The 27407-nt window shown below is 48.0% G+C and overlaps 12 protein-coding genes across 12 annotated transcripts; 8 read left to right on the top strand and 4 right to left on the bottom strand.

Annotated features, from left to right (window-relative positions):
- Positions 1-2086: 2086 nt before the first annotated feature.
- Positions 2087-3148, bottom strand: N7511_004194 (uncharacterized protein; the record flags this gene model as incomplete). The annotated part of the gene is made up of 1 exon (XM_057126619.1): positions 2087-3148. One exon carries the CDS (start codon positions 3146-3148, stop codon positions 2087-2089), a length of 1062 nt encoding a protein of 353 aa, XP_056985509.1.
- Positions 3149-4049: 901 nt separating this feature from the next.
- Positions 4050-5538, top strand: N7511_004195 (tetrahydrofolylpolyglutamate synthase; the record flags this gene model as incomplete). Its single annotated transcript, XM_057126620.1, has 2 exons — positions 4050-4082; positions 4144-5538. 2 exons carry the CDS (start codon positions 4050-4052, stop codon positions 5536-5538), a joined length of 1428 nt encoding a protein of 475 aa, XP_056985510.1.
- A 233-nt stretch (positions 5539-5771) lies between these two features.
- Positions 5772-7278, top strand: N7511_004196 (major facilitator superfamily domain-containing protein; the record flags this gene model as incomplete). The annotated part of the gene is made up of 2 exons (XM_057126621.1): positions 5772-5966; positions 6040-7278. The coding sequence occupies 2 exons, from the start codon at positions 5772-5774 to the stop codon at positions 7276-7278; spliced, it is 1434 nt and encodes a 477-aa protein (XP_056985511.1).
- A 133-nt stretch (positions 7279-7411) lies between these two features.
- On the bottom strand, positions 7412-9445 carry N7511_004197 (DUF3176 domain-containing protein; the record flags this gene model as incomplete). The annotated part of the gene is made up of 1 exon (XM_057126622.1): positions 7412-9445. The coding sequence occupies one exon, from the start codon at positions 9443-9445 to the stop codon at positions 7412-7414; it is 2034 nt and encodes a 677-aa protein (XP_056985512.1).
- A 980-nt stretch (positions 9446-10425) lies between these two features.
- Positions 10426-10950, top strand: N7511_004198 (uncharacterized protein; the record flags this gene model as incomplete). The annotated part of the gene is made up of 2 exons (XM_057126623.1): positions 10426-10637; positions 10794-10950. The coding sequence occupies 2 exons, from the start codon at positions 10426-10428 to the stop codon at positions 10948-10950; spliced, it is 369 nt and encodes a 122-aa protein (XP_056985513.1).
- Positions 10951-10963: 13 nt separating this feature from the next.
- N7511_004199 (DUF3176 domain-containing protein) lies at positions 10964-12820 on the bottom strand (the record flags this gene model as incomplete). The annotated part of the gene is made up of 1 exon (XM_057126624.1): positions 10964-12820. One exon carries the CDS (start codon positions 12818-12820, stop codon positions 10964-10966), a length of 1857 nt encoding a protein of 618 aa, XP_056985514.1.
- Positions 12821-14644: 1824 nt separating this feature from the next.
- Positions 14645-16424, top strand: N7511_004200 (ankyrin repeat domain-containing protein; the record flags this gene model as incomplete). Its single annotated transcript, XM_057126625.1, has 2 exons — positions 14645-15178; positions 15354-16424. The coding sequence occupies 2 exons, from the start codon at positions 14645-14647 to the stop codon at positions 16422-16424; spliced, it is 1605 nt and encodes a 534-aa protein (XP_056985515.1).
- A 515-nt stretch (positions 16425-16939) lies between these two features.
- Positions 16940-18053, top strand: N7511_004201 (wax synthase family protein; the record flags this gene model as incomplete). The annotated part of the gene is made up of 2 exons (XM_057126626.1): positions 16940-17475; positions 17537-18053. The coding sequence occupies 2 exons, from the start codon at positions 16940-16942 to the stop codon at positions 18051-18053; spliced, it is 1053 nt and encodes a 350-aa protein (XP_056985516.1).
- Positions 18054-18916: 863 nt separating this feature from the next.
- On the top strand, positions 18917-20194 carry N7511_004202 (fungal specific transcription factor domain-containing protein; the record flags this gene model as incomplete). Its single annotated transcript, XM_057126627.1, has 2 exons — positions 18917-19875; positions 19933-20194. The coding sequence occupies 2 exons, from the start codon at positions 18917-18919 to the stop codon at positions 20192-20194; spliced, it is 1221 nt and encodes a 406-aa protein (XP_056985517.1).
- Positions 20195-20340: 146 nt separating this feature from the next.
- On the bottom strand, positions 20341-23411 carry N7511_004203 (uncharacterized protein; the record flags this gene model as incomplete). Its single annotated transcript, XM_057126628.1, has 2 exons — positions 20341-22947; positions 22998-23411. The coding sequence occupies 2 exons, from the start codon at positions 23409-23411 to the stop codon at positions 20341-20343; spliced, it is 3021 nt and encodes a 1006-aa protein (XP_056985518.1).
- Positions 23412-23999: 588 nt separating this feature from the next.
- On the top strand, positions 24000-25403 carry N7511_004204 (uncharacterized protein; the record flags this gene model as incomplete). Its single annotated transcript, XM_057126629.1, has 1 exon — positions 24000-25403. The coding sequence occupies one exon, from the start codon at positions 24000-24002 to the stop codon at positions 25401-25403; it is 1404 nt and encodes a 467-aa protein (XP_056985519.1).
- A 521-nt stretch (positions 25404-25924) lies between these two features.
- Positions 25925-26284, top strand: N7511_004205 (uncharacterized protein; the record flags this gene model as incomplete). The annotated part of the gene is made up of 1 exon (XM_057126630.1): positions 25925-26284. One exon carries the CDS (start codon positions 25925-25927, stop codon positions 26282-26284), a length of 360 nt encoding a protein of 119 aa, XP_056985520.1.
- Between the last annotated feature and the right edge of the window lie 1123 nt (positions 26285-27407).

Raw genomic sequence — 27407 nt, forward strand, 5'->3', positions numbered from 1 at the left:
ATGCCTAGCTAGAAGTATTCCGCTGCGAAAGAGGCAGAAAAGAACAGAACTGGCATGACACGAAAAAAGCAAAAACAGCCAAGAAGCCGAGGTGCTGCAGGCAATTAGAGACGTGTTTTGATTGACCCAGAGGGTTCCACTAGACCCTCCGCTGCCGGTTGTCATTGGCCAGATGTCATCCGGGTATTGTGATGGTTATATTGGCATCACTTAGGGACGATTTTAAGCGATCATCGAAGTTGATATTTGACAGGAACTTGCAGAGTGGGATGTTAGAATAAAAGGTGACAATGCGCCTAGGTGAACTAAGATACGACTGCAGGCTCAAAGTGAAGGAAGAGCAGGATAGTCTAAGAAAAAGCAGAAAAAAAAATATGCATGGCGGCTGTGCCTTCAGGGTTATTTCCAAAGATTGTGCTTGCCGGCACCCCCAGGGAGAAGAAGCTAAGAGAACCCCAGGGGTTGAACCGGCGAAGGACGGCGACGAGTCTAACCGCTAGACCACACCGCCGTCCTTGTAATATTCTACTCACGTGACCTACAAGACCGACCGCCTTTTTGTCGCGGTGTCTCATTGGTCCAAAAGGTGTTTGCACTGTTTGCTTCACTTGTTATCTCCTTTTTTCTGCCGGTTTGTCTGTTTGTCTGTTTGTTCCTGTTTGCAATCTCCACAAACTCTCGGCATTTCAATGCATCGGATAAATCCTCAAACATCCATGGATATTTACAGTATTTGGGCCTAAGGCATTCGAACCGTACGCAGTTGGACCATGTGGCAGCATAGTAAATCGAGGTATCTCATATCCCTAGGCCCTATCAGTTGAAATCAATCAAAGCATACCAGTTTACATAAAGATAGGTTTATTACACCTTGACTGAATTATCAACGTTTTTGGCTTTCGTCCTTTGCAAGAGAATCGATCTGCTATGGTAGATGCGAAAATTTTGCATCCTCTGGCTAGCAGGTTTTATAATTGTCATTACGTCTGCTGGAAATCTGGGCCAACTATATACGGGTCGATTTATCATATCAATCGGAATTGGACAGGCTTGTGTTGTGGAACTGACTAATTTGGCAAGAATTACACCTGCTCATGCTTGAGGACTGCTTGTTGGCATGTTTGCTATGCCGCAGTGTATTGGTATTATGGTTGGTGTATGTATACTCGGGTCCAGTTCGACTTAGCTGTATTGACTTGTGAAGTATTGCTCTGCTTGGGGAGCTTCGTTGCATATTTCTAGCACCAGCGCCAGATAGTGGATCATTCCCTAGAATATACAGAATATTGTTGTAGGGTTGTCTTTTGTATCATCTTTGCTGTGCGAAGAGAGTCCCCGTTATCTAGGGGAAATGGGAGACTGGGACAAAGCAACATATGCACTGTGGAGTTTATAGGGTCTGTCCAACGATCACCCCAAATTCGCGTCAGATATTAGAGGCATCCAGGTTCAACTCAACACGGAGTACAGTCAGAGCTTAAGTGAGTCTTGGCTGAAAACTGTGAAGGAGCAATTAACGCTCAGGTCAAAACAGAGAAGAATGCTTTTCGTGATCTCTTCGCAGATATTTGCACAGTGGTCCAGGGCAAATTCTCTCACCAGTATGCAGCACCCATCCTATTCTTGATTGCCGAGCCTCATCGCAATACAGCATACGCCCCCGAACTATTCACGTTGGTTTCGGATCGGAGGACAATCGGAGAAATTGTCCGTGACTACGGTTTTCGGTGCAGTTAAGTTTATCGCTTCTCTTCTCTGCGCTGTAACCTTGATCGACCATATTGGACGCGAACGATCTTGGATATCAGTGGTCCTGATATAACAGGTTGCAATGCTGTATATTGAAATATTTCTCATGGGGGACTCGAACTCTTCGAACGATGAGTCAGGATCCGTGAAACGAGCAGCTATCGCAGCTATTGTTCTTATTTTCTTCGTTAGGATTGGCTGGCGATGGTCTTATCTACTGTCTTTCATTTAAGTATTTGGCTTAACAGAGGTTGATACTATCAAGAGGCATCTATGGAGATGAGACAACCGAAATGCATAATCCTCCACAGTGATGAGAACGGCCAAAGAGCGGAATTCAAATCGGCTGGAATATCTTTAACTTAGCCTCCACCATAGCTATCGTCTTGGGTATCGCATGCTGATTGCTCTCAGCTAGGCCTCCTATATGCTCTTCCACATAACGCGCTGCCGTCAGATTGTTGACTGCGGGTCCTGTGCTCAGCGATATTTCAGCGCCAAAAAGCTTCATGAGTACCCGAGCTCCATATACAGAAACCAGGTCGCCTGCACTCAAAATAAATGCAATGGTGTTTTGTCGGATATCCGGACAACGCACAAGCTGCTCGACTCCATACTCACCCAGCAGTCCGTCGCCAAACTCGGCCACGATCAGATCCGGTTGTGTTTGATTAACTTGATGAAGGATGCCCAAAGCTACCTCCGTGACCTCTGTTATATCGCCACAGGTCGACGGCAAGCCCCCATCCATAAACCCCATAACAGGGTCCGCCCCTGCACCACCCATCTTAAGTAAGTCGCCTAGGGAAGCCACCCCGGTAAGTTTGACGGCCGCAATCCTCATCTCTTTCTTTTTGAGTTCGCGAATCAGTTTGCAGATCATGGTCGTTTTTCCGACATCCATGCATGTTCCGACTACTCCAACAATCGGCGCTGATTTCTCCAGCCTCTGTCGGCGAGGAACTGCCGAGTCTTTCATATTCACTTGCTTTCCCGCTAATACCACAGCTCCCAAAACCTTCAGCTCAACTGGCCGCTCCTTCTCGTCATTGAAACCTAGGCTTGTGCCAACAACACCACTCTGAGAGAGCAGATTTACCATCTCCCCTGTCATCACTTGGGTCGGAACATCTCCGCTCCTTTTTCGCAGCGCGCGGCGCTTTCCCAGAGCCATGGGTAGAATTTCGCCTTCGGCTATAGGTTCCACATGTCCGCTTGAATCTTCGAGGCTGTTGGCCCGGCTTATCACTGATATAGCTTGAACCAGAATCACGGCACCCTCTACTGCAATTATTTCGGAAGTAATGTCGACAGTAGAAGGGATACCGAGATTAGCCAAGACCGAAGGGATTCGAGAGACTTTGAACTCGGTCGTATTTTGGATCTGTTGTAGTTGCATGTTAATATTCACTGCGCAGTGATATGTCCGAGACCAAGATTGCGACTGCGTGCAATGTCGGGGCACGAGCGCTATTTGAGACAAAGCAATCCTGTGTATGGTTCGCTTCACCGCCGTGTGCCGTTAGGGTTATCGTGATAAAAATTAGCAACCCTTTGCAACTGTTGACGATACTAACTGCAAGCGGAAATTTTGGCATGAATCTCTCATATTCGGGCCATCACCGCTCCCGCTCACCAGGAGACCCCGGTAAAATGTGGTGATTACGAAGTCTAGAGTGGAACAGAGGCGCATCCGCTATGACGTACTATGTGGGTTATCTTCCTATAGTTTGTGAGCTATCGACTATTGTTTTTGATCGAATACTTACTGAGCCAGACGGAGATATGTTTACTTGTTGCTTACATTGCAGAGAGCCATACCAATTTGGGTTAGACTATCAATCTGCCCCCTGAAAAAAGCTCATGATTGGCGCTTGCAAATATCGACCTGCGCCGATCTGCGCCCCAAACAAGTATGAAGATATCGATTTTCAGATTGATCGATGGCGGTGACAAAACCTTAAGTTGTGGCTGCATCGTCGATCGGAAATCGAAAATGTAGACACATTTCAGGTCTTCCTTGTTCTCCCTCGCGCCACTTGTGACGTTTTTTGAGGTGTCTGGGCTTGAATTAGAATCATCATCTTCCGTAAACTCGCGTCCATCAACATGGGAGAATTGAATATGAAACCATCCAGTCAAATATATCCGGTAATGTCGACCCCAAGTCGCTTTGCTGAGCCAAGTGCTGACTATTAGGTGACAAGGCTGCACTTGATCGGCTGAACCGCCTACCCACGAACTTTGAGTCAAGACAGCAGACGATTGCGCTCAACGACCGGAGCTTGCTCATAGAGCAGATGCTAAGCTGGTGCAGAGAAATTGGATATCAGGTGAGATCTGTATCGCCCTGATTTCTGAATTGGAGATGTTAAGGCAGTGACAACGGAGTAGCCCGCCGACTTCAACGCGTTAAATGCCATCCATATCGCCGGCTCCAAAGGCAAAGGATCTACGGCAGCCTTTGTCTTCTCGATATTGGCGGAATACTTGACCGATGAGGGTAACGCTTCCGACGAAACACCTGCCAAGCTTAGAAAAATTGGTCTCTATACATCGCCGCATCTGCGCAGCGTGCGGGAAAGGATCAGAATCCAAACGCCACAAACTAGCACATTTGGAGAGACGCCTCTTGATGAGACCAAATTCTCCCATTTCATGTCGGAAATATGGGACCGACTGGGGATGGACAACAGGTCACCATCACAGAGTCCACCATTTGCTAGATTCCTCACACTGATGGGCCTCCATGCATTTCTCCAGGAAGGAGTAGACACCGCAGTCATCGAGGCCTGCCTTGAAGGAAGGTTCGACTCAACCAATATCCTCTGCCAGCCCAGTGTCTGCGCTATCACCAGTCTCGGGCTTGAACATACCGATATACTCGGTTCCACCATCGAGGAAATTGCATGGGCCAAGGGCGGCATTATGAAACCTGGCGTTCCAGTGTTCACCACACCACAAGAGCCTGGAGCCTTGGCCACTCTGCGGGAACTGGCAAAGAAAGAAAATGTAGGTCTGCGAGTGGTCACAATACATCCGGACTTAGAACACATCAATCTCGGTCTCGCGGGAGACTTTCAACGGATCAATGCTAGTCTAGCTATAGCTGTAGCTGCGGAGCATCTTTCTCGATTGGGATATGAGAATATGCCAGATATTGAAACGTTATTTCTGTCTCCGCTGCCTGATAAATTCCGCCGAGGTCTTGAACGGGCGCAATGGCCGGGTCGTTGTGAGACACGGGACCATCTTGAGAGTCGATGGTTGCTCGACGGGGCACATACCATGGAAAGTATTGAGGTTCTGGGTGCCTGGGCTGCCAAAAAGATGGCAGAGGAGCCAAACGCTACGAGGGTCCTGATATTCAACAAGCAGACCAAAGATGCTACTGCGCTTCTTGATCATCTCCACCAAATCACAACTTCGGCAATGTCGCATTGGCTTAATCCCAAAGAAGCGGTCTTTCATCATGTGATTTTCTGTACCAACATTACATGGAAACAGCACGATGCCCCCGATGCTGAAAGGGTCTCCATGACATACTCCGGAGGCTCAGTGGAGGATCTTAAAGCGCAGAATGATTTAGCGGCTCATTGGATGCAGATCAGTGACGCATCTTCAGCTGTCACTGTGGTACGAACAGTACAAGAGGCCATTCGATGCGCAGCTGATAGTGGTGATCCCGGCTTCTGTGGAAATCAAGAGCATATCAACGCGACGGTGTTAATAACTGGCAGCCTTCATCTGGTGGGAAGTGCCCTGGAGGTTTTGGATACGATAACTTGAAATTCTTTCGGAACAAATGCCCAGACAGTCGTCATTATTTGGTAGATTAGATACAATAGAGGCACAGTAGTCGTAAATTATTGGATTTGGTGATTGTAGTGGAGAATGGATCGACGGCAGGGGTGATATGATTCCTCATTTGGAATCACAGAAATCAAAACACCGAGAACGCTTCCACTTTAAAGTTGAAAGTGACTTGGAAATTGATTCCTTTTCGATGCGAGGCCTTCATCATGGGTGAAAGCGATCCAGATGCTCCTTTCACCATTCTCTCCGAGACTAGAAAAAAATGGACTATCACGATCGCTTCCCTAGTCACATTTGTGTCTCCCGTGTCGACCAACATCTATTACCCAGCGCTTAATCCACTGGCTCATGATCTCCATGTTTCGCCTAATAAGATTATCTTGACTATCACGGTATTCATGGTAAGTCTTCGTAAAGATGGCCTTTTATCCAAACGTTCCAATTTTTGTATGCATTTATCTAATGAACTCACAGATTGTACAAGGCATAGGTCCCCTGATGGTGGCTGGTCTCTCCGATGTGTATGGTCGTCGGCCAATAGTGTTACTAGCTCTCCTTCTATATCTGGGCGCGAACATTGGGTTGGCGCAACAAACAAGCTACCCCATTTTAATGGCCCTCCGGTGTCTGCAAAGTTTTGGGAGCAGCACTGCTACAGTCATCTGCTCCTCGGTAGCAGCCGATCTGGTACCCCGATCTGAGCGTGGTCGATATATGATTTATTCATCCCTGGGTGTGACTCTAGGCCCAGCCATTGGCCCGATTTTAGGTGGTGTTTTGACGCAATTTCTCGACTGGCGCAGCACGTTTTGGTTTCTTGCCATCTGGGCGAGCATCATGATTATTATCTTGTTGATATTTGTACCAGAGACTTGCCGGGCGGTGGTAGGGAATGGCTCTATCCGGCCGACCAGGTGGAATAGGTCGCTCGTCCAATTCCTACATCCTGAAGATCATGTCAGTGACTCTGCATCCAAAGATCCGAAAGAGAAACGACCAGCTCGGCGTAAACGGTCAACCCCCTTGGACTCTCTCAGGGTAGCCGCCCAAAAAGAAACCGGTGCAATCATTATATTTACGACCGTATTGTTTGGTGGCTATTTCGCCGTACTCAGCAGTCTTCCATCCCAGCTTGAGCACAAGTACCATTTTAACGCCTTACAAGTTGGACTATGCTATATCCCCTCCGGGGCAGGGAGTCTCACATCTCGTTGGACAGTCGGAAAACTCATTGACTGGAATTTTCGCCGTCATGCCAAAGAGCATGGAATAGAGATCGTTCAGAATCGGCAAGTTAAGCTGATCGCTATGCCAGTGGAAAAGGCACGACTACAAGTCACACTTCCGGCGATATACAGCGCTTCGATAGTGATGATCGGCTACGGCTGGGTCATGAATTATAAGGTCAATCTTGCTGGGCCACTCATTATGCTATTTCTTATATCGCATTTTGTCGCTGGAGCGACAAGCACGCTCATCACCCTGATAGTTGATTGCCATGTGAATCGACCAGCCACTGCTACTTCAGCAAACAATCTGTTTAGGTGTTGTTTTGGCGCGGGTGCAGTTGCAGCAGCTGGTCCATTGATTAATTCCATTGGGATCGGGTGGACTAGCACACTCATCGGTGTCATTTGGATTGCTTTTAGTCCAGTTCTTTGGGGTATTTACTTTTGGGGTCATGATTATCGTAAAGCCAAGAAGGCATGCTAATTCTGGCATACGGTTGAGGGAAATGAATGTTGGAATGGAGAGAGCTAAAAAGAACGCCAAGTTTTCTTCTGAAATTCCGAGACCTCACCTGGGGTGCCTGGGGTATCTCGTGAATTCTTTCTATTCATACTTGCTAAAATACAGGTGGCTCACTCCACTTGTTCCGACCGAGCCGTAGTCGACCATCTATGATATCTTCCATTTTTACCCGAGTAACTTGTGCCGACTGGCTCATCTGGCTGATTGTAGTGTACTCGGCTGAAGAGCCAGGACGCTCGAGCCTCGGGTCAATCTTTTCAGCGCCACAATAGAGCATAGGTAAGATGGATGACTTCCACAAGCCGAGTCGGTGTTGTCGGTTCTTCATCATTGTCGTGATCCAGAAGACAAAACCGGCAACAAGAAGCACAGACGGAAAAGTCAGCCATTGCCAGGATACCCTGACGAATGCTTGGGATATCATGGCTGTGCCGTCAGCGCTCGTGGTGCTGGTTTGCAGAGTGTATTTCGTGAGAGCCGCAGCCGTGTCAGACATCAACGGACCAAGGCCGTAGTTGATGACTCTGTCAAATGCAGCCGGGAATTGAGCGGTATTTCCCACGTTGTAAGTGGGGTTGTGGAACCAAGACAAGGTAGTGTTGTCGAAGCCATACCATGTCCATGAGTATCCCAAAAATGGGCTATTCCCATACAAATTATTGAGGGCTCCAAAGCCACTGCCAGGATAGTATCCTGAATTGATAATTATTGTTCGGAGGCAAAAGACGAATTGCTCAGTATCGCCCCAGTTCCCCGTGAGAAACCTCACAAGATTCAACGGAGCGGACCGATTAGTCGGTCCCCAGCAATCAATATCATCATACCCGATATCCGGCGGATTGTCGGAAATGTTACTGCCAAACCGCTGCCCGAAGTCAACTGCTGTGACATTGACCTGCGGCGTGCCAGAAGATACAGAAACATTATATGTCCTCAGGCAGAAGGAAAGAGCGCATGCTTGGACGCTTTTAAGGCGAATATTGCGCACCAACTCCGTGATGTTTGCATTGGCAGATTCGACGTCAAGTTGGGCATGCGCGAAGGCATACATCGGCCAAGGAACCCCCAGGAAGGAATTTAGTTTTTCAGAACCACCTTGAAGCTTCCATATGAGACCAGTGGGGAGTAATATGACACCTTTTTTAGAGTAATGTTCAAGCTTAATGATGCCCTTTGACCCGTGGCCGATATTCACCTGGCAGTAGTACATTTCGGCGTAATCAACAGCAACATCATCGTCACCATCAGGTTGCGTCCATTTGTCACATTTCAAGATAGTAGATGAGTTGGTTACATCCTGACATTTACTGCAAAAGCCCAGGGACTGAAATTCTGGCCAAGTACAGTTTCCAGACGGGCAAGTGGGATTCACTGCAAAATCCGAGTTCCAAAGAGCAGCGTTGTAGTACTGCGTATAGGCAGTGAAGTTCGCATTTGGCGCAAAGGTTAACGCTTGGGGCATCCAAGCCTGTGTTGTGCTACCTGGAGTTTGTTGAACCGGGTAGCTCAGAATCTGCTGCACAAATGGGTCTAAAGCCATCGACAATATGGTAACAATAGCCCCAAGGGAGGCAATTGAGAGCCCGCGGTGCTGGAAGAGAAGATACATAGCGCCGAGTGGCCCTCGGCTTGCATCGTCGAAAGACTGCATGTCTAAAATAGGCTGTTCCCGACGCCCAAACCAGACCCATTTCAATTGACCTATCGCTCCGGCTACCACGAAAAGTAACGAGGATCGGGATGATGTGGCCAGTAAAGAAATGATCGTGTTGAGTGTCAGCCCGTAGGATAGATGAGGGGACGGCTTCTGGTCGTAAGCTTTGAGAATAATGATGACTGCAATGAACGATGCGAAGCTGAACCCCAAGGCGAAGCACTCGAGAATCCATGTATCTTCCAGTGAAGTCCAGCCTCCACATTTGGAAGGAGATTTCGGTTTGGTATTTAGATCATGATGGTCATTCCCCGCCGGGAAAGATCGCGATCGAGGGCTATCGTGAACATTGTAATCGCCGAAAACAGTTGTGTCCTGCGACCGCGCTGGGGAGGATGTTCGACTTTCGGCAGAGCTAAATCGAGGTTTTTGGTAGTAGGTCTGAGTCGTCGTTGAATCGTTTCGAGGCTCCATGTTTTCAGTCGTGGATGGAAGCAGGTCATAGTTCTTCAGTTCGAGGTCGGTCTTGTTATAACCTCCATATTGGGAGCGCCAAGAGCTGCGAAGGGTCTTCGCTTTCCAGCCTCACAGTGGAAACAACCAACTAAGGCGAGCCATCAAGCGCTTGCACGATAGTAAAACGGCCAACGCAGCATGACACTGGACCCTGGCGCTTAGTAGTCTTCTCACACCATCAAAAGGTGGGGCCGATTGGGTTCGCCTGTCAGCCCCAGCTAGACACACAAGACTAGCGGCAAAACCCTGGAAGGAAATTAGTCTGGAGGTGTGGTGGGGGGCGATATCATGATAGATTGTTGAGGCTTGATTTTAGTGGAAGGAAATTACCCTCGGGAAAGAGAGGAACAGTTCTCATCGGATTGCAGCAGGATAGGTGGATACCCAGACAGGAGAGACACATAGGTCACTGCTGCACGAGTAGTGGTACTAGCCCCGGACACCCCTACCTAGCTACTAGTAATCAGTATCCGGATATATGGAATAGGATGCATTCTTCCAAATTAGTGTCTTACGACATCGACATTTAGAGAAGGGGATGTTGACATGGTGGTCAATATGCGATCGTAAGGGATGGCGAGATGGTGGAGGTTGTACTAGGGAAGTGAGGAGGATAGTATGGATGTTTATAGGAGCTAATCCTTTTGGTACGAAGCAACCCCGGAGAGGTATTTTTGGATAATCCATGCCAGTAAATTTAGTGCGTCGAAGGGTCAACTTGGTAGTTAAATTACCTGCGAGGTTGTAGCGAGATGTTATAACCCTCGAAACAGTACAGTACACCCGGCCACTATAGTACAACTTGAACTTGAAATTTACACAGTAGGCTTCAGGGCTGTCCATCATGAATACCTTTGGTTGTCATTATCCATAAGGCTACCGGGCAGCACTCACTACTATGAATGGGGGAACTTCAAGTTCTGTTATTGGTGGTCCTAATGGAGGAGAAGAAGAAGAAGAAGAAGAAGAAGAAGAAAGAGATGGCAGAGCGACAACCTGGATGCAGACCCGAGGCCGCGAGTGCCTCGCCTCAACTGAACTTCAAGTTGAAGGTGGCTTTCTTGTGTCGATTTAAAAGCGAAACCCCGCAAGGAATAGATGGGCCGGGTTATGTCTCAGTCCTTTCGGCTGTTTTTTGGGACTTGCCAGGGTAAGCCCCGCCGATCATTGATATTTGAGCAGCTATTGAGTTCTTGGATGATCCTTTTGGGCTGAGCACCTCAGCATCAGACTAAATCTCAATTCCCACGTCCTTTTGAGGGCTTGGTATAGTGACTTCAAATATCACTATACGTATCAAATATAGCGCGAAGGCTGGAGGCTTGCGAATGCGAACCAATCTGGGCAGCGAGCGATTAGTGAGAAATCAGCGAGCCGGTCTTCGCGCGCCCTCGCAAGGTGGCGGTAGTAACGATAGGAAAGCCACACACGGCAGAGGAAAAATAGTACGCATAGCTACCTAAGCAGTATGAAAGACTATTCTTCCACCATGACAAGAGGGTGATTTCTTTCCGTCACGATGTTAACTTTCTTCGACATGTCCATGATCTGATCAATATGTGGCGGCAACGATGTCAAATCATGCGCGGGTCGAGTTCGGAGCTGTCCGACGAGCAATGGTAGTATAGAAGCCTTCCATAGTATCCTGTTTTTTCCCCTGCTCGATATTGCAGTACTAAGGAGGAGAAACCCTACTGCTACCACAGAGGCAACAGGTACTGCGATCCATCCCCATCGGACGTGAATAATTGCGCGTTCCTCAAATGCTTCACCTGGAATTTGCGAAGCCCCAGGACCCATAGTAGAGCGAAAAACGTCTGTCATCGCGGTGGCCACTTGGGCAATTGATTCCGTCAGATTTTTGCTGCTGTACAAGAACAGGGCGGGAGTAAATGTTCCAGATTTGTCTTGAATGAGAGTTCTGTTGAAGATATCTTCCAGCATGTATTTTAGGATATAAATGGAGACGGTTTCGACGGCGTATGTGGAGTTTGGCGAAAAGGTGGTGTTCCCGTTAAGAGGAACTAAGCCAACATAATCAGAAGAAGAATCAACTGGAGAAGATGTTAAAATCTGGCTTTTTGTAAAACTCAGAGCTCGGAGACCAGTCGAGTTATAATGGTTGTTCGTATATTGCTTTTCACACAGGTTGATTGAGCAATCCGTCAATGTTGGCTTTTGCTCCCATGCTGTAGTATTGTGGCTTGAGTAAACAAGGGGCTGGGAGTACTTGGCGGAAAAAAAGGATACAAGTGGCGTTAGTGCGCTATCATAGGATGTCACTACAGAAGTCCATGGCTGACGATCGATGCCCCAGAGGCTGTGTCCTGCGCTGTACGTGCCCAACACCTCAGGCTTGATCTTGTAACCATTTGGAAATGTATAAGTACAAGTCGTGGGGAATGTTGTGCTCCCGAATTGATGCGACACCTCGCAGACCTGCGTTGCACTCATTGTAACATCCTCACAATGAGAGCAAATTCCCAACGAGGCAAAATCAGAGTACTGGCAATCACCTGTTGAGCAGACCGGCTCTAGTGGGGTGTTTGTTTGGAACAGTCCACTGAGAATTGCCATTGTGATGGTCGGATTAGTATCATAATGGTCAAGTTGCTCTATGTTCCACTTAGGAGGCAAATATGCATGTGTACTCTGTGCATAGGCCAACCCATCGGCTGCCTTTTGCCGAAGGAGGGGGTAGGTCAAAAGCTGCTGTGCCAGCGGATCGATAGCTAGGGAAAACACCATCAACAAAGCTCCCACGGTTACCAATCCTGGTTTCATCTTCCATCTCCATAGCACTTCTAGAGCACCCCATGGCCCACGGCTTGCCTGATCGAGTACTTGTAAATGATAGAGTGGAGTTGCTCTGGCTGGATGACTCTGATTCCACTTCAGTTGACTGAGAGATGAGGACACCGAGATCAGTAGGGCGGCTTTTGTCACAGTGATTATGGCTGAGGCGACTGTGTTCGGAGACAATCGATATTGCCAGGTGTCGTACTCCACTCCATTCACGTATTTGAGGAACCATATCAGGATTGCAAGGCACACCATACTGAATATCATGCTGACAACTTCCCATGTCCACGATCCAGCCCAGTCAAACTTTTTGAGCTTTTGAGCAAAGACTTGGTCCATCTCTTCGGGCGTTGGAGATAATTCGCGGGGTTCTTGACCTATGCTGAATTCTTGGACCGGAACTTGACCAGTTGTAACTGGAAGCAAAGGTACATCATCTGCTTTTTTCCCAAATGAGGCTTTTGGGTACTTCTGGCTGGCTGTCAAGTTTGCTGTCGTCTTCCTTAAAGGAGAATCTGAGGTCTTTGGCATGATAGCAAGATTTTTGAACCAGAAAATTGAACGTCCCGATGTTAAAGAATGATTTGAAATCCCAACTACCGTTACGCACTGCTAATCAAGTTTGACAAACCAGAGAGCTGTGTAAGTAAGAAAAAGGTTGGAGGGATTGGACCCCCTTTAAACCCTACCATATCTGCCGTGGAGGCCAGACAGCCTAATGTATGCTGACTACCTAGCTGAGCTAGGCTCGACTTCGCCCGGCTCATCGTCTCAACGAGTCTTCTTCTTATTGGTGGTTCTCACCACCTCGCACCGCAGTCTAGCGCACGGAGCCTCCCCCGGCGACGCTTTCTCCCTTCTGTTGTTGGCTCTATGTTAGCCGCTGTTGGCTGGCCTATCTATACTAAGCGTCTTCTCGAAATGCAATAAGCAAGGTAACAGCCGGTTGTTATTATGGAAATAACATCTATCCGCCCATGGAATATCTAAAGTCAAAGCCGACCAAAACTCGTGCCCTCTCCATCAATATAGTAGAAGAGTTGTCGGAACTGCGTCAGAGACTATAGGGGAGCCTAAAGCATCAATATATCTCCGTGTGGGCTAGAGCGGATGTTCGGCAAATTGGATATGAATATGTCATGCGGCAAAAGTCCTAAGTGTCGAGTCCACGCACTCATTTGATATGCAAAATGAGTAAAATACCGTACCGACTTTTTATGCTACTCCAATAAGCTCTCTGCCGGTAATTATGCTAGGAATGGTCTCATTTGTACTTCCATTTAGCCGTTGTAATTGTTTTTTCGCTCTAACGGGTTGACCAAGCAAATTGGCATTTGGTGTTTTCGGTGTGAGTTAATAAGCTATCAGATTAGACAAGGCGGTAAATATGGGAATGATTCCCGTTAACTGTTCGGTCTTATATTATGAAAGGGAAGAAAAAGAAGAAGAGAAGCAGATTGTCAGGCAAAGTAAAGGCACGAAGGTTCCTCTGCTGCTTCTTCTTGAGCTCTTTTGCATTAGCTAGATTAGCCTCGTAGTATTCTAGAAGCTTTCTATGCTGACGAAAGAACAAATGTTGCACAAATTTTTCATTGCTATAATCAACAACACGGTTGCAGCTCGCATGTGGTCGTGATCCCAAGAGCCTTTCGGGCTATCGAAATTAGTTTCTTCTGATATTATGACTTATGATGATAAATAAGACATATCTAGGTACTCACTGGAATCGCCAACAACATGAGAGCGCCATACAATTCAAGGTACTTCAATCTGGCGTAGTATGATCGATGGTAATCGCTCGAAAATTGTGCTAATCCTGGAGGGGAATAATTAGACGAGTCTACCTACCTTTATTTATGGTTAGGTAAATCGACCCCGAAAGAGGGAAATTCTTCGCATTAGTTGATATTTTCTCGCTTCACGATACTACTTTAAGGTGGCTTGTTGGTTTGCTTTTCATAGTCTCTGGGGCAGTTCTGAGTATTATTCTACTATTTTGAGGGAGAGGGCACGAATTATTCGTTTTTTCATTTGGTTGTTCCACTTGAAAATAGAGGTTATCTCAGCAGTAACAAGTCGTGCGTGGACCAAGCAGCAAATGCCACCCGTAACTTTCAAGTGGATCACACGGACCCCGAGTGCTAGTCTCTGTCTCTATAGGTAGCCCATTCAACCATGCAATTCAGCCTCAATGGGGTACGGGTGGATCTCGTATTCGGATGGGTTCATTGTTGGCACAAGGGGATGGGAGGGCACGGATAACAACTTGGTAGCGCATTCACCGAGCACAGTTCCCCGGCGAGTTACTCCGTACATAGTAATCCGCTCTCTTGTTATCATCTTTTGTCATGCGCAATGGCATACAGCCGATTTCGGCAACAACACCCTGACCTGCAATCACAAGGGCCGGCTTTCAACGACGAAGACGGAGTCCCGCTGTACGAAGCGCCCTACCAGGACCTCTTGGCTGAAATTGTGAGACAAGACGACGTCGCGTCTCTTCTTCTTTACAATGACAGTCCCAACACGACCGTCTTTTGGAAATCATACGCGACGTACTACTACCATCCGCTCATCAACGCGGCAGAATGCGGTAGCTTCAACGTGCTTAAGACCCTACTCGAGATTTATCTGGCGGACTCAACTCTCCCAGAGCCCATCAATGCATATCATGCGCGCGTTTACAGCTCTCTAATCAATGACGCATGTGCGGCTGCAGACCGTGAGCTGATGCTGTGGTTGCTACACCAAGACCCGCCATTGGGGACGTTGCACGACCGATCGGTGGATGGGGAAACACCCCTATTCAGCGCGGCTAGCGGACTAGGCGCAAAAGATGTTGATGTTGCCGGCACGATCGCCTCCAGGCATAAAAAAAGAGATCAACTGGTACGATCTGAAGACTTTATCTGCTTTCTTCTGGATCAAGGCTGCTCGGTCCCAAATTCGGATTTATACGTGCACGATCATGGGATGAAAACTCCATCTCACTTGGACCTGCCACGCGCCGAGGTGTCAAATACTGTGCTCGGTGCCGCCATCCATCCCCCACGCAAGCTTTCAGATGGTATCTCGTCTGATTGCCGAGGGAGCCGACATTTATGCCCGGCAGAAGTGGTCAAATAATAATGGGGTCCGTCTTTCAGGGGACCAAGTGACCGTCTTACATATCGCAGCTCATTTCTGGAATCTAGAGGGGATGAAGGTGCTGGCGGATAATCTCGGTCAGGCGGGTTTTGCAGCGATGAGTTCAATGACCGATGATGCTGGACGACTTCCACTTCACTGGGCATTGAGCGGGTATTCGGATAAACGGATGGAAATGGACGACTGGGATGATCAAGAGGAGATTACAGATCACATTATACGTACTATCGAAATGCTCCTCGAGAGCAACCCAGACGCAATCGGTATACGAGACCACGAGGGCGCAAATGTATTCCATTATGCAGTCACCTGCAATTCGAGCTTAGCGGGCATTTTGCCCGTTGTCAAGATACTTCTTGGTACTAAGCCGCTCCCTTCTATACTCAATACTCGCAATCACCTGGGCTGGACAGTCTTGGAGACTGCCATTGATTCCTATGGAGGAGTTCGACGAGGCAATCCTAGTGTCCAATTCTTGAATATGCTTACTGCCTTACTCGAACATGGAGCTGATGGCCGCACATGTAATGCCCAATCACAGAACTTGTTGCATAAAGTGGCGATGAATTTCCGCGACACCGGTTGCGCAGATATTGCTATCATTGAAAAGCTACTGGAGTATGTCAGCGTCAACGATACCGATGTCGACGGCCGTACACCACTTCATTTCATGGTCCGGCATCTGAGTCGGGTCAATGCCGTACAACATCTCATCGTTCGGGGCGCGAATGTCAATGCGGTCGACAACAAAGGGAATTCCCCTCTCCATGAGGCAATGCGCGGTCAAGTAGTCTCAAGTCTGCCGAGTGATCAATCAAAAGCATCACGAGAAAAGATGATCACAGTCTTGGTGGATGCTGGGGCCTCGATGTATCTAGCAAATGCAGCCGGCCAGACACCACCACAGCTGCTTCATGAGTTGACAGAAAGGGAACGGCGAAGAGCTCAGAATCTCGGGCGAGGTCGGGGAAGAGGACGAGGCGGGTAAGAGTGATTGATGTCTTTGGTTAGACATCATCCTTTGAACCAGTAGCGCTGAGCTCTTGCGCATTTAAACATTATCAAACTCGCGGTGTCATGTCCACAGTAGAGCAGATGTATAAAATGCATAACGCCAGAATAAACAAACTATGATGATGAACCTTGAAAAACAAGAGTCAAAAGTGCTCCATTCGAATGTTCGGCGGTGGGGCCGAGACCAGAAACCAATCAGTGCACAAGCAACGACTTTTCCCATCTGACACCAACCCAGATGTCGAGATCAATATCGAGATGTATGGATTATACGAGTCTACCGTCGCGAACATCTCGGTATTCGCGTGTGTCTACCTGGTTCAGATCTCTGTACCCGCTCTCATCCTAATCACTACGCGTAAAGGATCTCCTTTACGTTTTCTTTGCCTCTTATGTATGACATGGGTATCCAGTCGCTTCATGAGGCCTTTTGGTGCATCTGGTAGTCCGGAATGGTGCCAGGCAATAACCCAACTCGTGATCGTGACTATGCAGGCCCTGAACTTTTTGTTGATCAACTCCATGGACTGCCAAGATATCTCACGCGGCGCGAAGAGTATCCCAGCAGTGAGATCTCGATTAGTCGCAGCAATCCGCCTGCTTGGTCAGACCCGCGCGGTTAATACACCATGGCAGGTCAAGAATGTTCCTCCTCATCCGCAATATTACAGCCGTCGAGAAATGCCGGTACCAAGGAGAGCACGGTTTCTTCTGCGCCAGCTTGTCATTGCCACTTGGCAATACCTTGTTCTTGATATTGTTCAGACTATTTCAAAGCAGCAAGCTATTGAAAAAGGACCACAAGAATCGATCAGGTCAATCGAATGGGTTGTACCGGCGGGCCAGTGGATCGAACGGATCGCCACACATCTGTCTATCTGGTTTATAGTGAATCGCTTGATTGGTGATCTGGCATATCGAGCTCTGTCAATATTTTTCGTTGGGATTGGACTCGACTCTCCTTCTGACTGGCCGCCAGCTTGGGGAAGAATGAGCGATGCGTTTACATTGCGCAACTTTTGGGGGTAGGATGGGCATATCATACGCACAGAGGATTTCTTTCGGGCGGGCTAACCTATCTTGTAGGAAATTCTGGCATCAATTCATGCGTCGGCCATTCACATCTATCAGTAACTACGTTTCGCGGGATGTCCTGCACTTATCACGATCATCCTTGTTGGAGCGTTATACGAATATTTCCATTGTATTCATCGTCTCTGCGGCGTTTCACATTATTGTCGATATACTGCAAAGTATTCCTATGGGAAGATCGGGTTCAATACCATTCTACCTCGCATTTATCCTGGGAATTATGCTAGAGGACGGCGTACAAGAGCTTTGGAAGCATATGCAAGCCCGAAGCGAACCCCCATCAGCAAAAGAAGATGTTCCCCTTTGGAAACGGCTCGTTGGACTAGTCTGGGTCATGCTCTGGCTTGGAGTCACCTCGACATGGTATTTTACACCAATGATTCAATCCACCACGAAAGATATACGCATGGTTCCCGCTAGTGCAGCCAGCTACATTGGCCTTGACCCGCTAATTGGAATTGTGATTCTCAGCGGTGGAGTTATTGCACATAAATTCGAAATCGAGATATAAATTGAACAAACCATCCGAGGAACACTTCACTATACCTTGGGATGGGATCCGAGTGACCCACTATCAATCGCCCAATTTCTTACCCGCTTCGTCGTCTTGGCATAACCTGCATTTCAACCTGACGAAAAGCGCGAACCTCTTGAGGTGTGATTATGACCCCTTTACATGACAAAGCTCCTAAGAGGCGATCCATCAAAGCCTGTGATAATTGTTTCCGGCAAAAGGTACTTCCCTCCTAGATCTTTGGATGACGAGTGCTGATTAGGTAGATCAAATGTGGCGGAGAGCACCCTCGCTGTGAATGGTGTAATCATCGGAATATGTCCTGCACTTATGAGAGGAAACGTCAAAGGGCACCTAAAGCATTATCAAACCAGTAGCTTATCCTTGTGGTGCTTGCTTCGAACTACGACTGTACTGACCGATATGCGCCAGATCCGCCGCTTGCAGGGGCATTTCACTAAAAACATCACATCGGTCAGAGAAATCTCATAGTATGTCATGAGTGCTGCTATCTTTGCTCAGGGAAGCTAAGATTCATCGCAGAAACCGAACAAACATTTCCATTCTTACATCATGTTGGCAACATCAATCTCAGCGACGGCACTGTACTGTTTTCTCCAGAGGGTCAAAGATGGGTTGAACATCTCACGGGCGAAAGAATCACCGATGATCTCTGTCTCACGGTCTCACGGCCTTGGGAACGTGATCCAACGACCGAGGCAGGAAATGCCCGACATACACCCCTTGAAGATATGATCCTTCCCGAACGAGCCTTGCTAGAAAGAGTCACACGCAACTTTTTTGACTCAGACCTCAGTCGAGTATGGCCTTTGCCAGATCCAGTTCTTTTCAAGACCACAATGGATGTGGCTTATGGATGTCAAGAAAGCCCATCTCGAATTCATACAGCCAAGATCTGTATCTGGGCTGCCTGGGCCTTCATGTCCGTCTTTCCGGGCATAATGTCACCACTATCAATATCACAACGGACAGACATCGTGACATCCCTAATGGCATCTATCAACCTCCTCCAGCAACCGCACATCGACCTCCTACAAGCAACGTCAATGCTCGTGATAATCAACCTCCTAGCAGGAAACGTCCAAGCAGGCGTTCTCAGCAACACACTCGCAGCACGTTTTGTTCTCCTCCTCGGCGGAAATACCCGAGACTGCTTCAGGGACTCCTGCCAGTTCGTCACAACCAGCGACGAACGCCATCGACCGGCCTATCACCTTCGAAACCTATTCTGTATGTGCTACCAGCAAGACAAAGAGCTCTGCGTCCGATCCGGCCAACCGCCCGCCATGTCAGAATACAACTGCGATCTAGACCTCCCAATCGGATACGAGCAGGACTACAACATCTCACTCGGCGTAGGACATTGCACGAGCCCCGTCTTTCCAGGCGACCTCCGCCTCAGCCAGATCAAGTCGAACGTCTATTGTGATCTATTCTCCCGGCGCGCCCTAGAGAAAGATGGAGTCCTTATCCTGAGCGATATCCGCCAGTTGGATCGCGATCTCGAAGAGTGGCGCATGAGTATACCAGCGGATTATCGGCCGACTTTGCTCTTCGCTCATGATACAAGTCACCCGCCTGGGACCTTTAGTATTCGGGCTTTGATGATGCGGCTGGAATATTATTACTGTTTGGCTTATATTCACCAGGCCTGTGGACGGTTTCGGTCCTTGGCTGGGAATCAGGACTGCGAGACTCAGGGCATAAGTTCGAGTTTGGCCCTGTCTCTTGTTACGTGTCGTTCGTCGCTTTATTGCCTTTTGGCGGTTCGTGATGCGCTTTCTTCTAGGGATTTTTGGTAAGTGCGTGCTTTTGGCTTTTGTTCTCTTGGCTTGATGCTCACTTTGGCTTTTAGGTTGATCCTCTTTTATCCACTTTCTGCTATTCTCACCATCTTTTGCCATATTATCTCTGATCCGCATGCGCCGGATGCAGTGCGGGATCTAGATCTTATCAGTAAGATTGCAGTGCATGTTCGAGAGCTTGGGGGGCGAGAAGCAAAGCTCGGCGAAGGGGCATCAAATTCCGACCGTGTGTGGAAAGTTATTACGGCTTTGGAGGCCCTCGGCCGGCGAACGATCGCAAAACATAATGACGATACTCGGAATCCAAAATGATGGAATAAAATCTATGGATCCTGGCAGGAATCAAGATCTGATCTTGATGGTGAGAGAGTAATTATGCAAGAGAAGTACATCCAGATAGAAGAGAACGCGCTACATGAGAATAAATAAAATTAATTGCATCCACAAACACACCCTATTTAGATGATAATATGATGGCTGGTGTAAGGAATGACATCAACATCTCCAATCATCCCAGTATCCACGTTTCCTGGCAGAGTGGTCAACAAAGGCGTCGAGCCCGAAATCTCAATCTCATCGTAGATACTGCGGATATAATTCCACATCAGTGTCGGCACAACAGCAGTCACTTTGTTGGTACCTTCTCGCAAGAAGGAACCAACGTCAACCATGGGCTTCGCAAAGTCTAACGTCGGCACAATCTGACCGTTGACATACAGCTTGAGGCCGTGGGAGATTGGTGGAAAGGAGATATAGGCTCCGTCGACTGCGCTTGTCTTGCTTGAAGATCTGGATGACCAGGAGAATTGAGTGGTATAATATCCGACTCCTGACGCGTTCTGTAGACCAGGGATCTCCAGCCATGACACTAATGATGTTAAATGGTGGGTGGTGTTGTGTTTCTCGGCGATGATTGTGACGTCGGACATGTTCTCTGGTTTTTGCCAGTGCTCGGCTGTCAGAGTCCAATTTTGCAATTTGAATGGAGGGACATCTGCGTTTTGGGTAGCTCGGTATGTCTTGCCATTGGATAGCTTCAAGGTGTGGTTTTTGGAGTTGGAACCAGTGGCCGTGTGAACAACCAGGCCCTTGGAAGTGGTGAAGTTATATCCCAACATGTTTGTAGGAGTCAAGACTGCGTGTGAAGACGGTGTGTCGATTTCAGATGTCCAGTCGTCAGAAAAGGCTACGACGGCGGTTTGGTTCGCAGCCAAGCTTAGCGGAAATATCGTTGTGTTTCCTTGGACTCGATAGTTGAGCAGCGCAGTTCTCTCCCCGGTCCAACTGTTCAGAACGTATGGAGTCTTCGTGGAGTTCACACGAAGATACCCCTCGGCTGCGACATTCTTGCTGAAGACATACACATAGTCGGTGGAATTGTCGGTGCGCATGATTGGGTACCACGTGGCATTATTAGACATGATAGTCTCAACGCGCGGGCGAATTTTGAGAGCCTTGAGCTTGGAGCTGATTTCTCCATTCGAAGTAGAATGCACATTGTTGGATCCCTTCAGTTTCTTGAGTGCCGCGGAGACAGCATCGCGATCGGAGGAATTCCCATTCGGATAGTATCCTGGTAATCCGCCGCTGAGAAGCACCGGCAGACCAGCGTCGGCGAATTCTTGGATTCTCGTGACTGCTTCCAGGGTCACGTTCTCCTGAGCGGTAACTACCAGGGCCTGATAAGCTGGTGATTCGGGGGCCAGTATACTGTCAGATACGAAGGACTGAGTGAGATTGAGATTGCTTGGGTTCACGTAGGTATAAGTATAACCGCTGTTAACCAAGTCACTCTCTGAATATAGAGTGCCCATGTAAGGATCGGTATAGGACACCTTATTGAAGAAAGCGACATCGGTACGAGGCTGACCCTGATGAAGGATATACTGGTTCCGATTGATGTACCCAAATGCATCTGGGTATCCGAGCAACCAGGCCGGCTGTTTGTCCATGTATGACTCCGAGAAAAGCAAGAAGAAGCCTAGATACCCGGGCCAGGTAGTCTCGAAATAGTCGCCCGTGAAGGTTTGCCCATGCAACACGACCTGGTTCACGCCGCCGGAGAAAGCAATGTTGATCTGGCCCAAAAGTTCCCCCACGGGAAGGGCCAGGGCTTTCTCTAGGTCGGCTCCCATCTCGTTTGAGATCACTTGTTTCTGGGCGATATTGGCTGCCCCCGAGAATTGCCGATACCCATCAATATTGTCATTAAATGCAAGACTTTCGCACTCAGGGGCATCCACTCGGTCGATGTTTGTCTCCATATCCAACGGCAGGTTATAGGAGACTTGAGCCGAGAACTGCAATCCAAGATTTTGCATCCAGGATGTCAAGGTATCCAGGTAGTCACCATAGCCTACAGCCAAAGTTGCACGGAAATCATTGACAAAGCCTCTCCCTCTTTGATTGCCGTCTGTGACACTTTTCAATTTTCCTGGGTATGATGGCTGTACACCGGGGTTGTTGTTTCCATACATCATCAGAGGTAGATATTTGTGAACACGATACCCGTGCATCTTCTCGAATTTCTCTGGGAGCGAAGGAGTCCAAGAGATGTTGGACTTGACCTCGATACTGTCCTCCCAGCCATACGTCCCAACCTCGCCTAAGAGGGACATGATCTCGGTATCATTGAGAATATGGTTCTCCCAGAAGTTCTTGACTGTTTCTGCTCCTCGAGAGCTATAATGATCCACAGTGTAGGATCCATTATCAAAGATAGTTCCCGTTGTGTTGGTTTCAATGTCGAGGTTCTTAGCCAGATCCTGATATTGGTAGAATGCAAACAGATGATGTGTAGAATAGTGCTCGGTTCCGTTGTTCAATGACAAAGCCACAGTTCCATCAGATCGAACCTTGTCTGTATGTTCAACAAGTGAGTCAGTATCGAGGACTAGACGAGTTGCATTGTTGGCGGGAGTGGAAAAGAGGTCACTCGACGGGTTCGTGATTCTAGACCTATCAATGGAACTAGCAGATACCAAGGCCACAAGCTCCCCAGCTCCCCATCCAGGAATTTGACCTATGTAACTGCCATTGTGTGGAACACTGGTGTTGAAAGGTGTCTGATCTTGTCAGCAGGACTCTACGGTAGAATTAATCAGCAACCACTTACCAAGTCCCAGTGTAAACCCGGGTCAGTGGTCTCCGCCGGGACTCCTTGTCCTGCACTGGGGCCAAGTGCAAAGTCCATGCGCATTCCGGCTTCCTTTGCTGCTTGCAAGGAGGCTTTGAACACTTTTGCGAATGACTGGGTTCCAAAGCCATAGGTTGCCCAGTCAGCGCCCTTCGGTGGTCCTGCTAGCGATGCGCCGTAGTTGTATAGAGGTACAAGCTCTATTCCTCCTGCGCCCAGTGCACCGGCCGCTTTGATGTCGTTTTGGACAGTCGCGATATCAACGCTCGCATCCGGCAGCCAGTACCGGAACTTCGTGCGAGTGTTGCTGGCGGGGTTGACGAATGTTCCATAGTCGATTGCAGAGACAACCTCTGCAAGGTATAATCCACTGCACAGTAAGTCCCATCTCATGGTGACACAGCAACTGTAAGGAGTGGATGGCGTGGAATTAATGCTTAACTCCTGCCTGGAGAAAGAGGCCCTGGTATTTCAGACTCCATATTCCGAGTGCCTATCTTCTTTGCCGATATTCTGAGGCCAAGATGAAGATCTCAATCAAACCTTGGTTGCAATGCCGATCCCCGGACAATCCGAACTTCTTCAACTTGATCTCCGATGAGTAATCGGAACAAGCAGATCCACTATGAATTGCCGAGTGCTGAGGCGACGCGTATAGATTTCGTTGTCTGGATTGTTTTCTTGCGAGTCAAAGAACCGGTTTGATCGTTGTATGTGGAAAGGCTCAAGAGAGGTAGGTGATTGCCGTAGGGAGCAAGAGGCAAACATAATCGTACACCATTACCAGAACAACTGGATTCCGATATTTCGTTTCCTCGTTTTACTAATCTTCAGATCTGTCGAGCACAGGGGGAAGTTGATGTCGTGAGTCGGTTTGGGGCGCGAGGTGGACACGCGCCGAAGAGCCGCATGTCATCATCTCCCTCTAATCATTCACTTCAACTACGCCGCTTGAACGACTCGTGAAAGCAATTAAGCAAAATGGCCAGCAAAACGTCCATCTCAAAATGTAACCACTCGTCTCTCTGCTTTTCATCCTCGCCAAATGCAACGGTGGCAGGCTTCAGAAGGCCAACCCAAAAACAACGCGTCGCGGCCGCGAAACCAAAAAACGATGCCTCTGAAAACACAAATAACTTGAATGTGAATTTTCTCAATGAAGATGATAGAGCATTTCCCGCTCCTTTGGTCCTTCCAGGGGATGATCTATCTGAGGATCCGGAGTACCCTGCGCAAAGCTTCCAAGAATGGCTTGACGACGAAGATCGCAATCCAGTAAAGCCCAAACAAAAAAAGCTGTTTGTCTGCTCAGTTCCAGAGGTCTTTGATGGTGTCGAGTTCTTGAAGGACTGGAAACCAGAGATTAATTTGATGGCTACCAAGGAACAATGTCAACCGCCAAACGCACTCCTCATTCAAGATTATCTGAAGGCTTTTTATCATGGTTTGCCTATCGGTATGACGCCAACATACAACATGCGTTACACAACGTGGACCAAGACCAAAAAGACCTCTGGGAAGCAGAAAATTCCAAAGTACGTGGGTCTGGATATTGGCGGTGGTGAGGTCGTGCGCATTCGGATCCGCGAACGACCAGGCGGAGACTACCCCGGCCAGCTCAACTTGAACGATCTTCTCGATGCTGCCATTGCCATTTTACCCAAAAGTGCTTATGCTTTGCTTCTTCTCGTCCACTTCGACCTCTACGAAGACGACGAAGACAGTTTCGTCTGCGGTCGTGCATACGGAGGGAGTCGAGTTGCCGTGGTGTCAACGGCAAGATACAACCCCTTACTAGATGACAGCTACGATCATCAAGTGGAGCGTGTGCATCCCTGGCCTGCATCACACTGTGAGGAATATGTGAACACCTACACCAAGGAAGAATTGGAAGAACAGCCACCGTCGAAAAGACCTCGGACAATCGGGAAGGGCTCGCGCATGTCAGCTGTGGCTCAAAATGGACCGCTAAGGGAAGCCGTGTCTGCTTATGGCGCTCTGCGGCCAATGAAGCCGGGCAAGGAGCTCAGCGCTGAGCGGGTTAATGACCTCTGGTTAGACCGGGTGTGCCGCACTGCAAGTCATGAGTTGGGTCACTGTTTTGGTATTGATCATTGTGTCTACTATGCATGCATGATGCAGGGCACTGCGTCTCTTGCCGAGGATGTTAGGCAGCCGCCTTATCTCTGTCCTGTCGATTTGGCAAAGGTTCTTCATGCCACTGGTGCGTCTGCGGCTGGTCGGTATAAAGCGCTGCTCAAATATTGTGATCTTCCGCAAAATCAGAAGTCTTATTTGTTTCAGCCGTTTGCTGCTTGGATTAAGAGCAGGGTAGCTGAAGTTGAGGAGGTTTCTGGGCCGGAATGCTCAACAGCTGAAAATTGATTTGAACTAGATAATGGAAAGAATGTTGAACCTGATCTTTGTCTAAATCAAAGCAAGTTGCCGGTGTATGAGATTGAAATGACATAGACACTTCCAAGAAAGTGCAGTTGAATCAAGATATATATCGAAGCATCTCGCTGAAAAATTCAACATCTACAGCAATGCAAGCAGTGCATTATGTATTCATTATATTCGTAGATATCTACATAGTATATCCATAGCCTTTCTACTCATCAATGTAGAACTATATCCAACCCAAAGTTCACAGTTCCATGGTTGTAATCGCAAGGTCCCAAAACCGACTAGTTCGGCACCCACGTGGAACAAACTCTCGTCCGAACAACTACTCGCACATCAACCTTGGAAGGCAGATTCAAGCGCAATCAATAGAGAACTCAAATACATATTACGTCTGCCAAACTCAAATCGACCATGACTCAAATATCCCAACATGAAAAGACAACACTTACAAACTATGCATCTCAATCAACTACCAGCTAACATCACTAACAACAAACAACATGTCAAAGCTCAGAGCTCTACTGTCATTCTGGATCGAAAAGCATAAATTAGCATCAATCCAAAATGCCCAACGCAAGGAACAAGCCCAAGAAGAAGAAGAGGAGGAAGAAAGAGAAGAAGGACTCGGTCCGGTCCTGGACTGGTCAAGCTCCATAGACCAACAGAAGATCCTTCTCCGAGAAATCGCCAAACAAGAAGCCAGTCTCCGGAAGAAATTCAAAAAGCTCTCCAAGAGCCAATCCTATGCCAAGATGAATGAGCTTTTGGAATGCAAGCGTGAACTTAAGGCACAGGAACAGGAACGTCGACGACTCCAGGGTATTATAGTGTCGTTGGAAACGCCCCGAGTGATTGTGTAGTGTGACCTACTTTTGTTTTCTTGATGCTGCATGGCGGAAATATGACTGGGCATTCTGGTACTAGCGGAGGGGTGGAAGGATACTTATACGCATCTGAGCATCTGCAGATTGGGATTGTTCATTGCGGACTATGAATGTCTTGCGGTGCTCGCGTGCTGTAAAGACCGCATTTCATTTGTGTTGTGTATCAATGTCAATGTCTCTCAGGATAGTTCAGGCGTCGGAAGGTATGCTGTGTCAGCATTTGGGTGTTTATTTGGACGCATTCTTTTTTCATCGGGAGTTTTTCATGCATGGAAGGAATTTGTCACTAGTCGTTTTTCATTTTGCACAAGTACACATTGAGCTTGCTTCATTAGTCAATTATTATGTCTCCCTGTCTCTTCTGAAAATGATCTCTCCCTTTTTACTTTTTCGCTTGCATCGTAAAGTCACTTGGTGGTCCCATAATGGCGTCGCTGGTCTCAGAAATCGAGGTTTCATGTAGACAGTTGAGCAGACCTGCATCTACAATTATCTTGACATTGTATTCTGCTCTGGACCCATGACTCATCGAAAGCAGAATCCCGGTTAGCCGTGTGAGCGCATTCATTCCAAGGTAGTATTTGGAAGTAATTTCTCCCGCCAAGTTCTCTAGCTCGAATATTCCTGAACTGCTGATCTCAAAAGCGGCTGTTTCACGCTAAGAAATGGAGGTCGTTGTTTCGCGAATATCTTTCCATGGCCCCAGATCGACCCGCGGACGGCAGAAAGACAGGCAGGATGAGCGCATTGTTGACATCGGGGGTTCCCCGGCATTTGGCGAAGACCAGTCAGTTCGCGGATTGATTAATCCGTCAAAAATAGTCGCGTTTCAAGCAGAGTGCGAACCCTGGGGCTGAGGCGCAGGGCCTGAAAGTTTACTTGCTGGACTTTTTCCTGTTTTTTTTGTGGGCAATCAACATGAAACAACGCCGAAGCCCCGAGGAATGGAACACCTCCATGTGAGAGATCCAGTGAGAAAGTAGCTCGATTTTTAAGCTTTTCCCTCTGTTTCAATATGCGAAACGATGCTATGGTTATTTTTAGCCTCATTTAGCAACGCTAAAGCAGAACATAAGGCCATAGGGCGAGGAGCTCTCTC

The sequence above is a fragment of the Penicillium nucicola genome (assembly GCF_028828085.1).
Source record: "Penicillium nucicola strain IBT 29836 chromosome Unknown utg000003l, whole genome shotgun sequence".
NCBI classification, from domain to species: Eukaryota; Fungi; Ascomycota; class Eurotiomycetes; order Eurotiales; family Aspergillaceae; genus Penicillium; species Penicillium nucicola.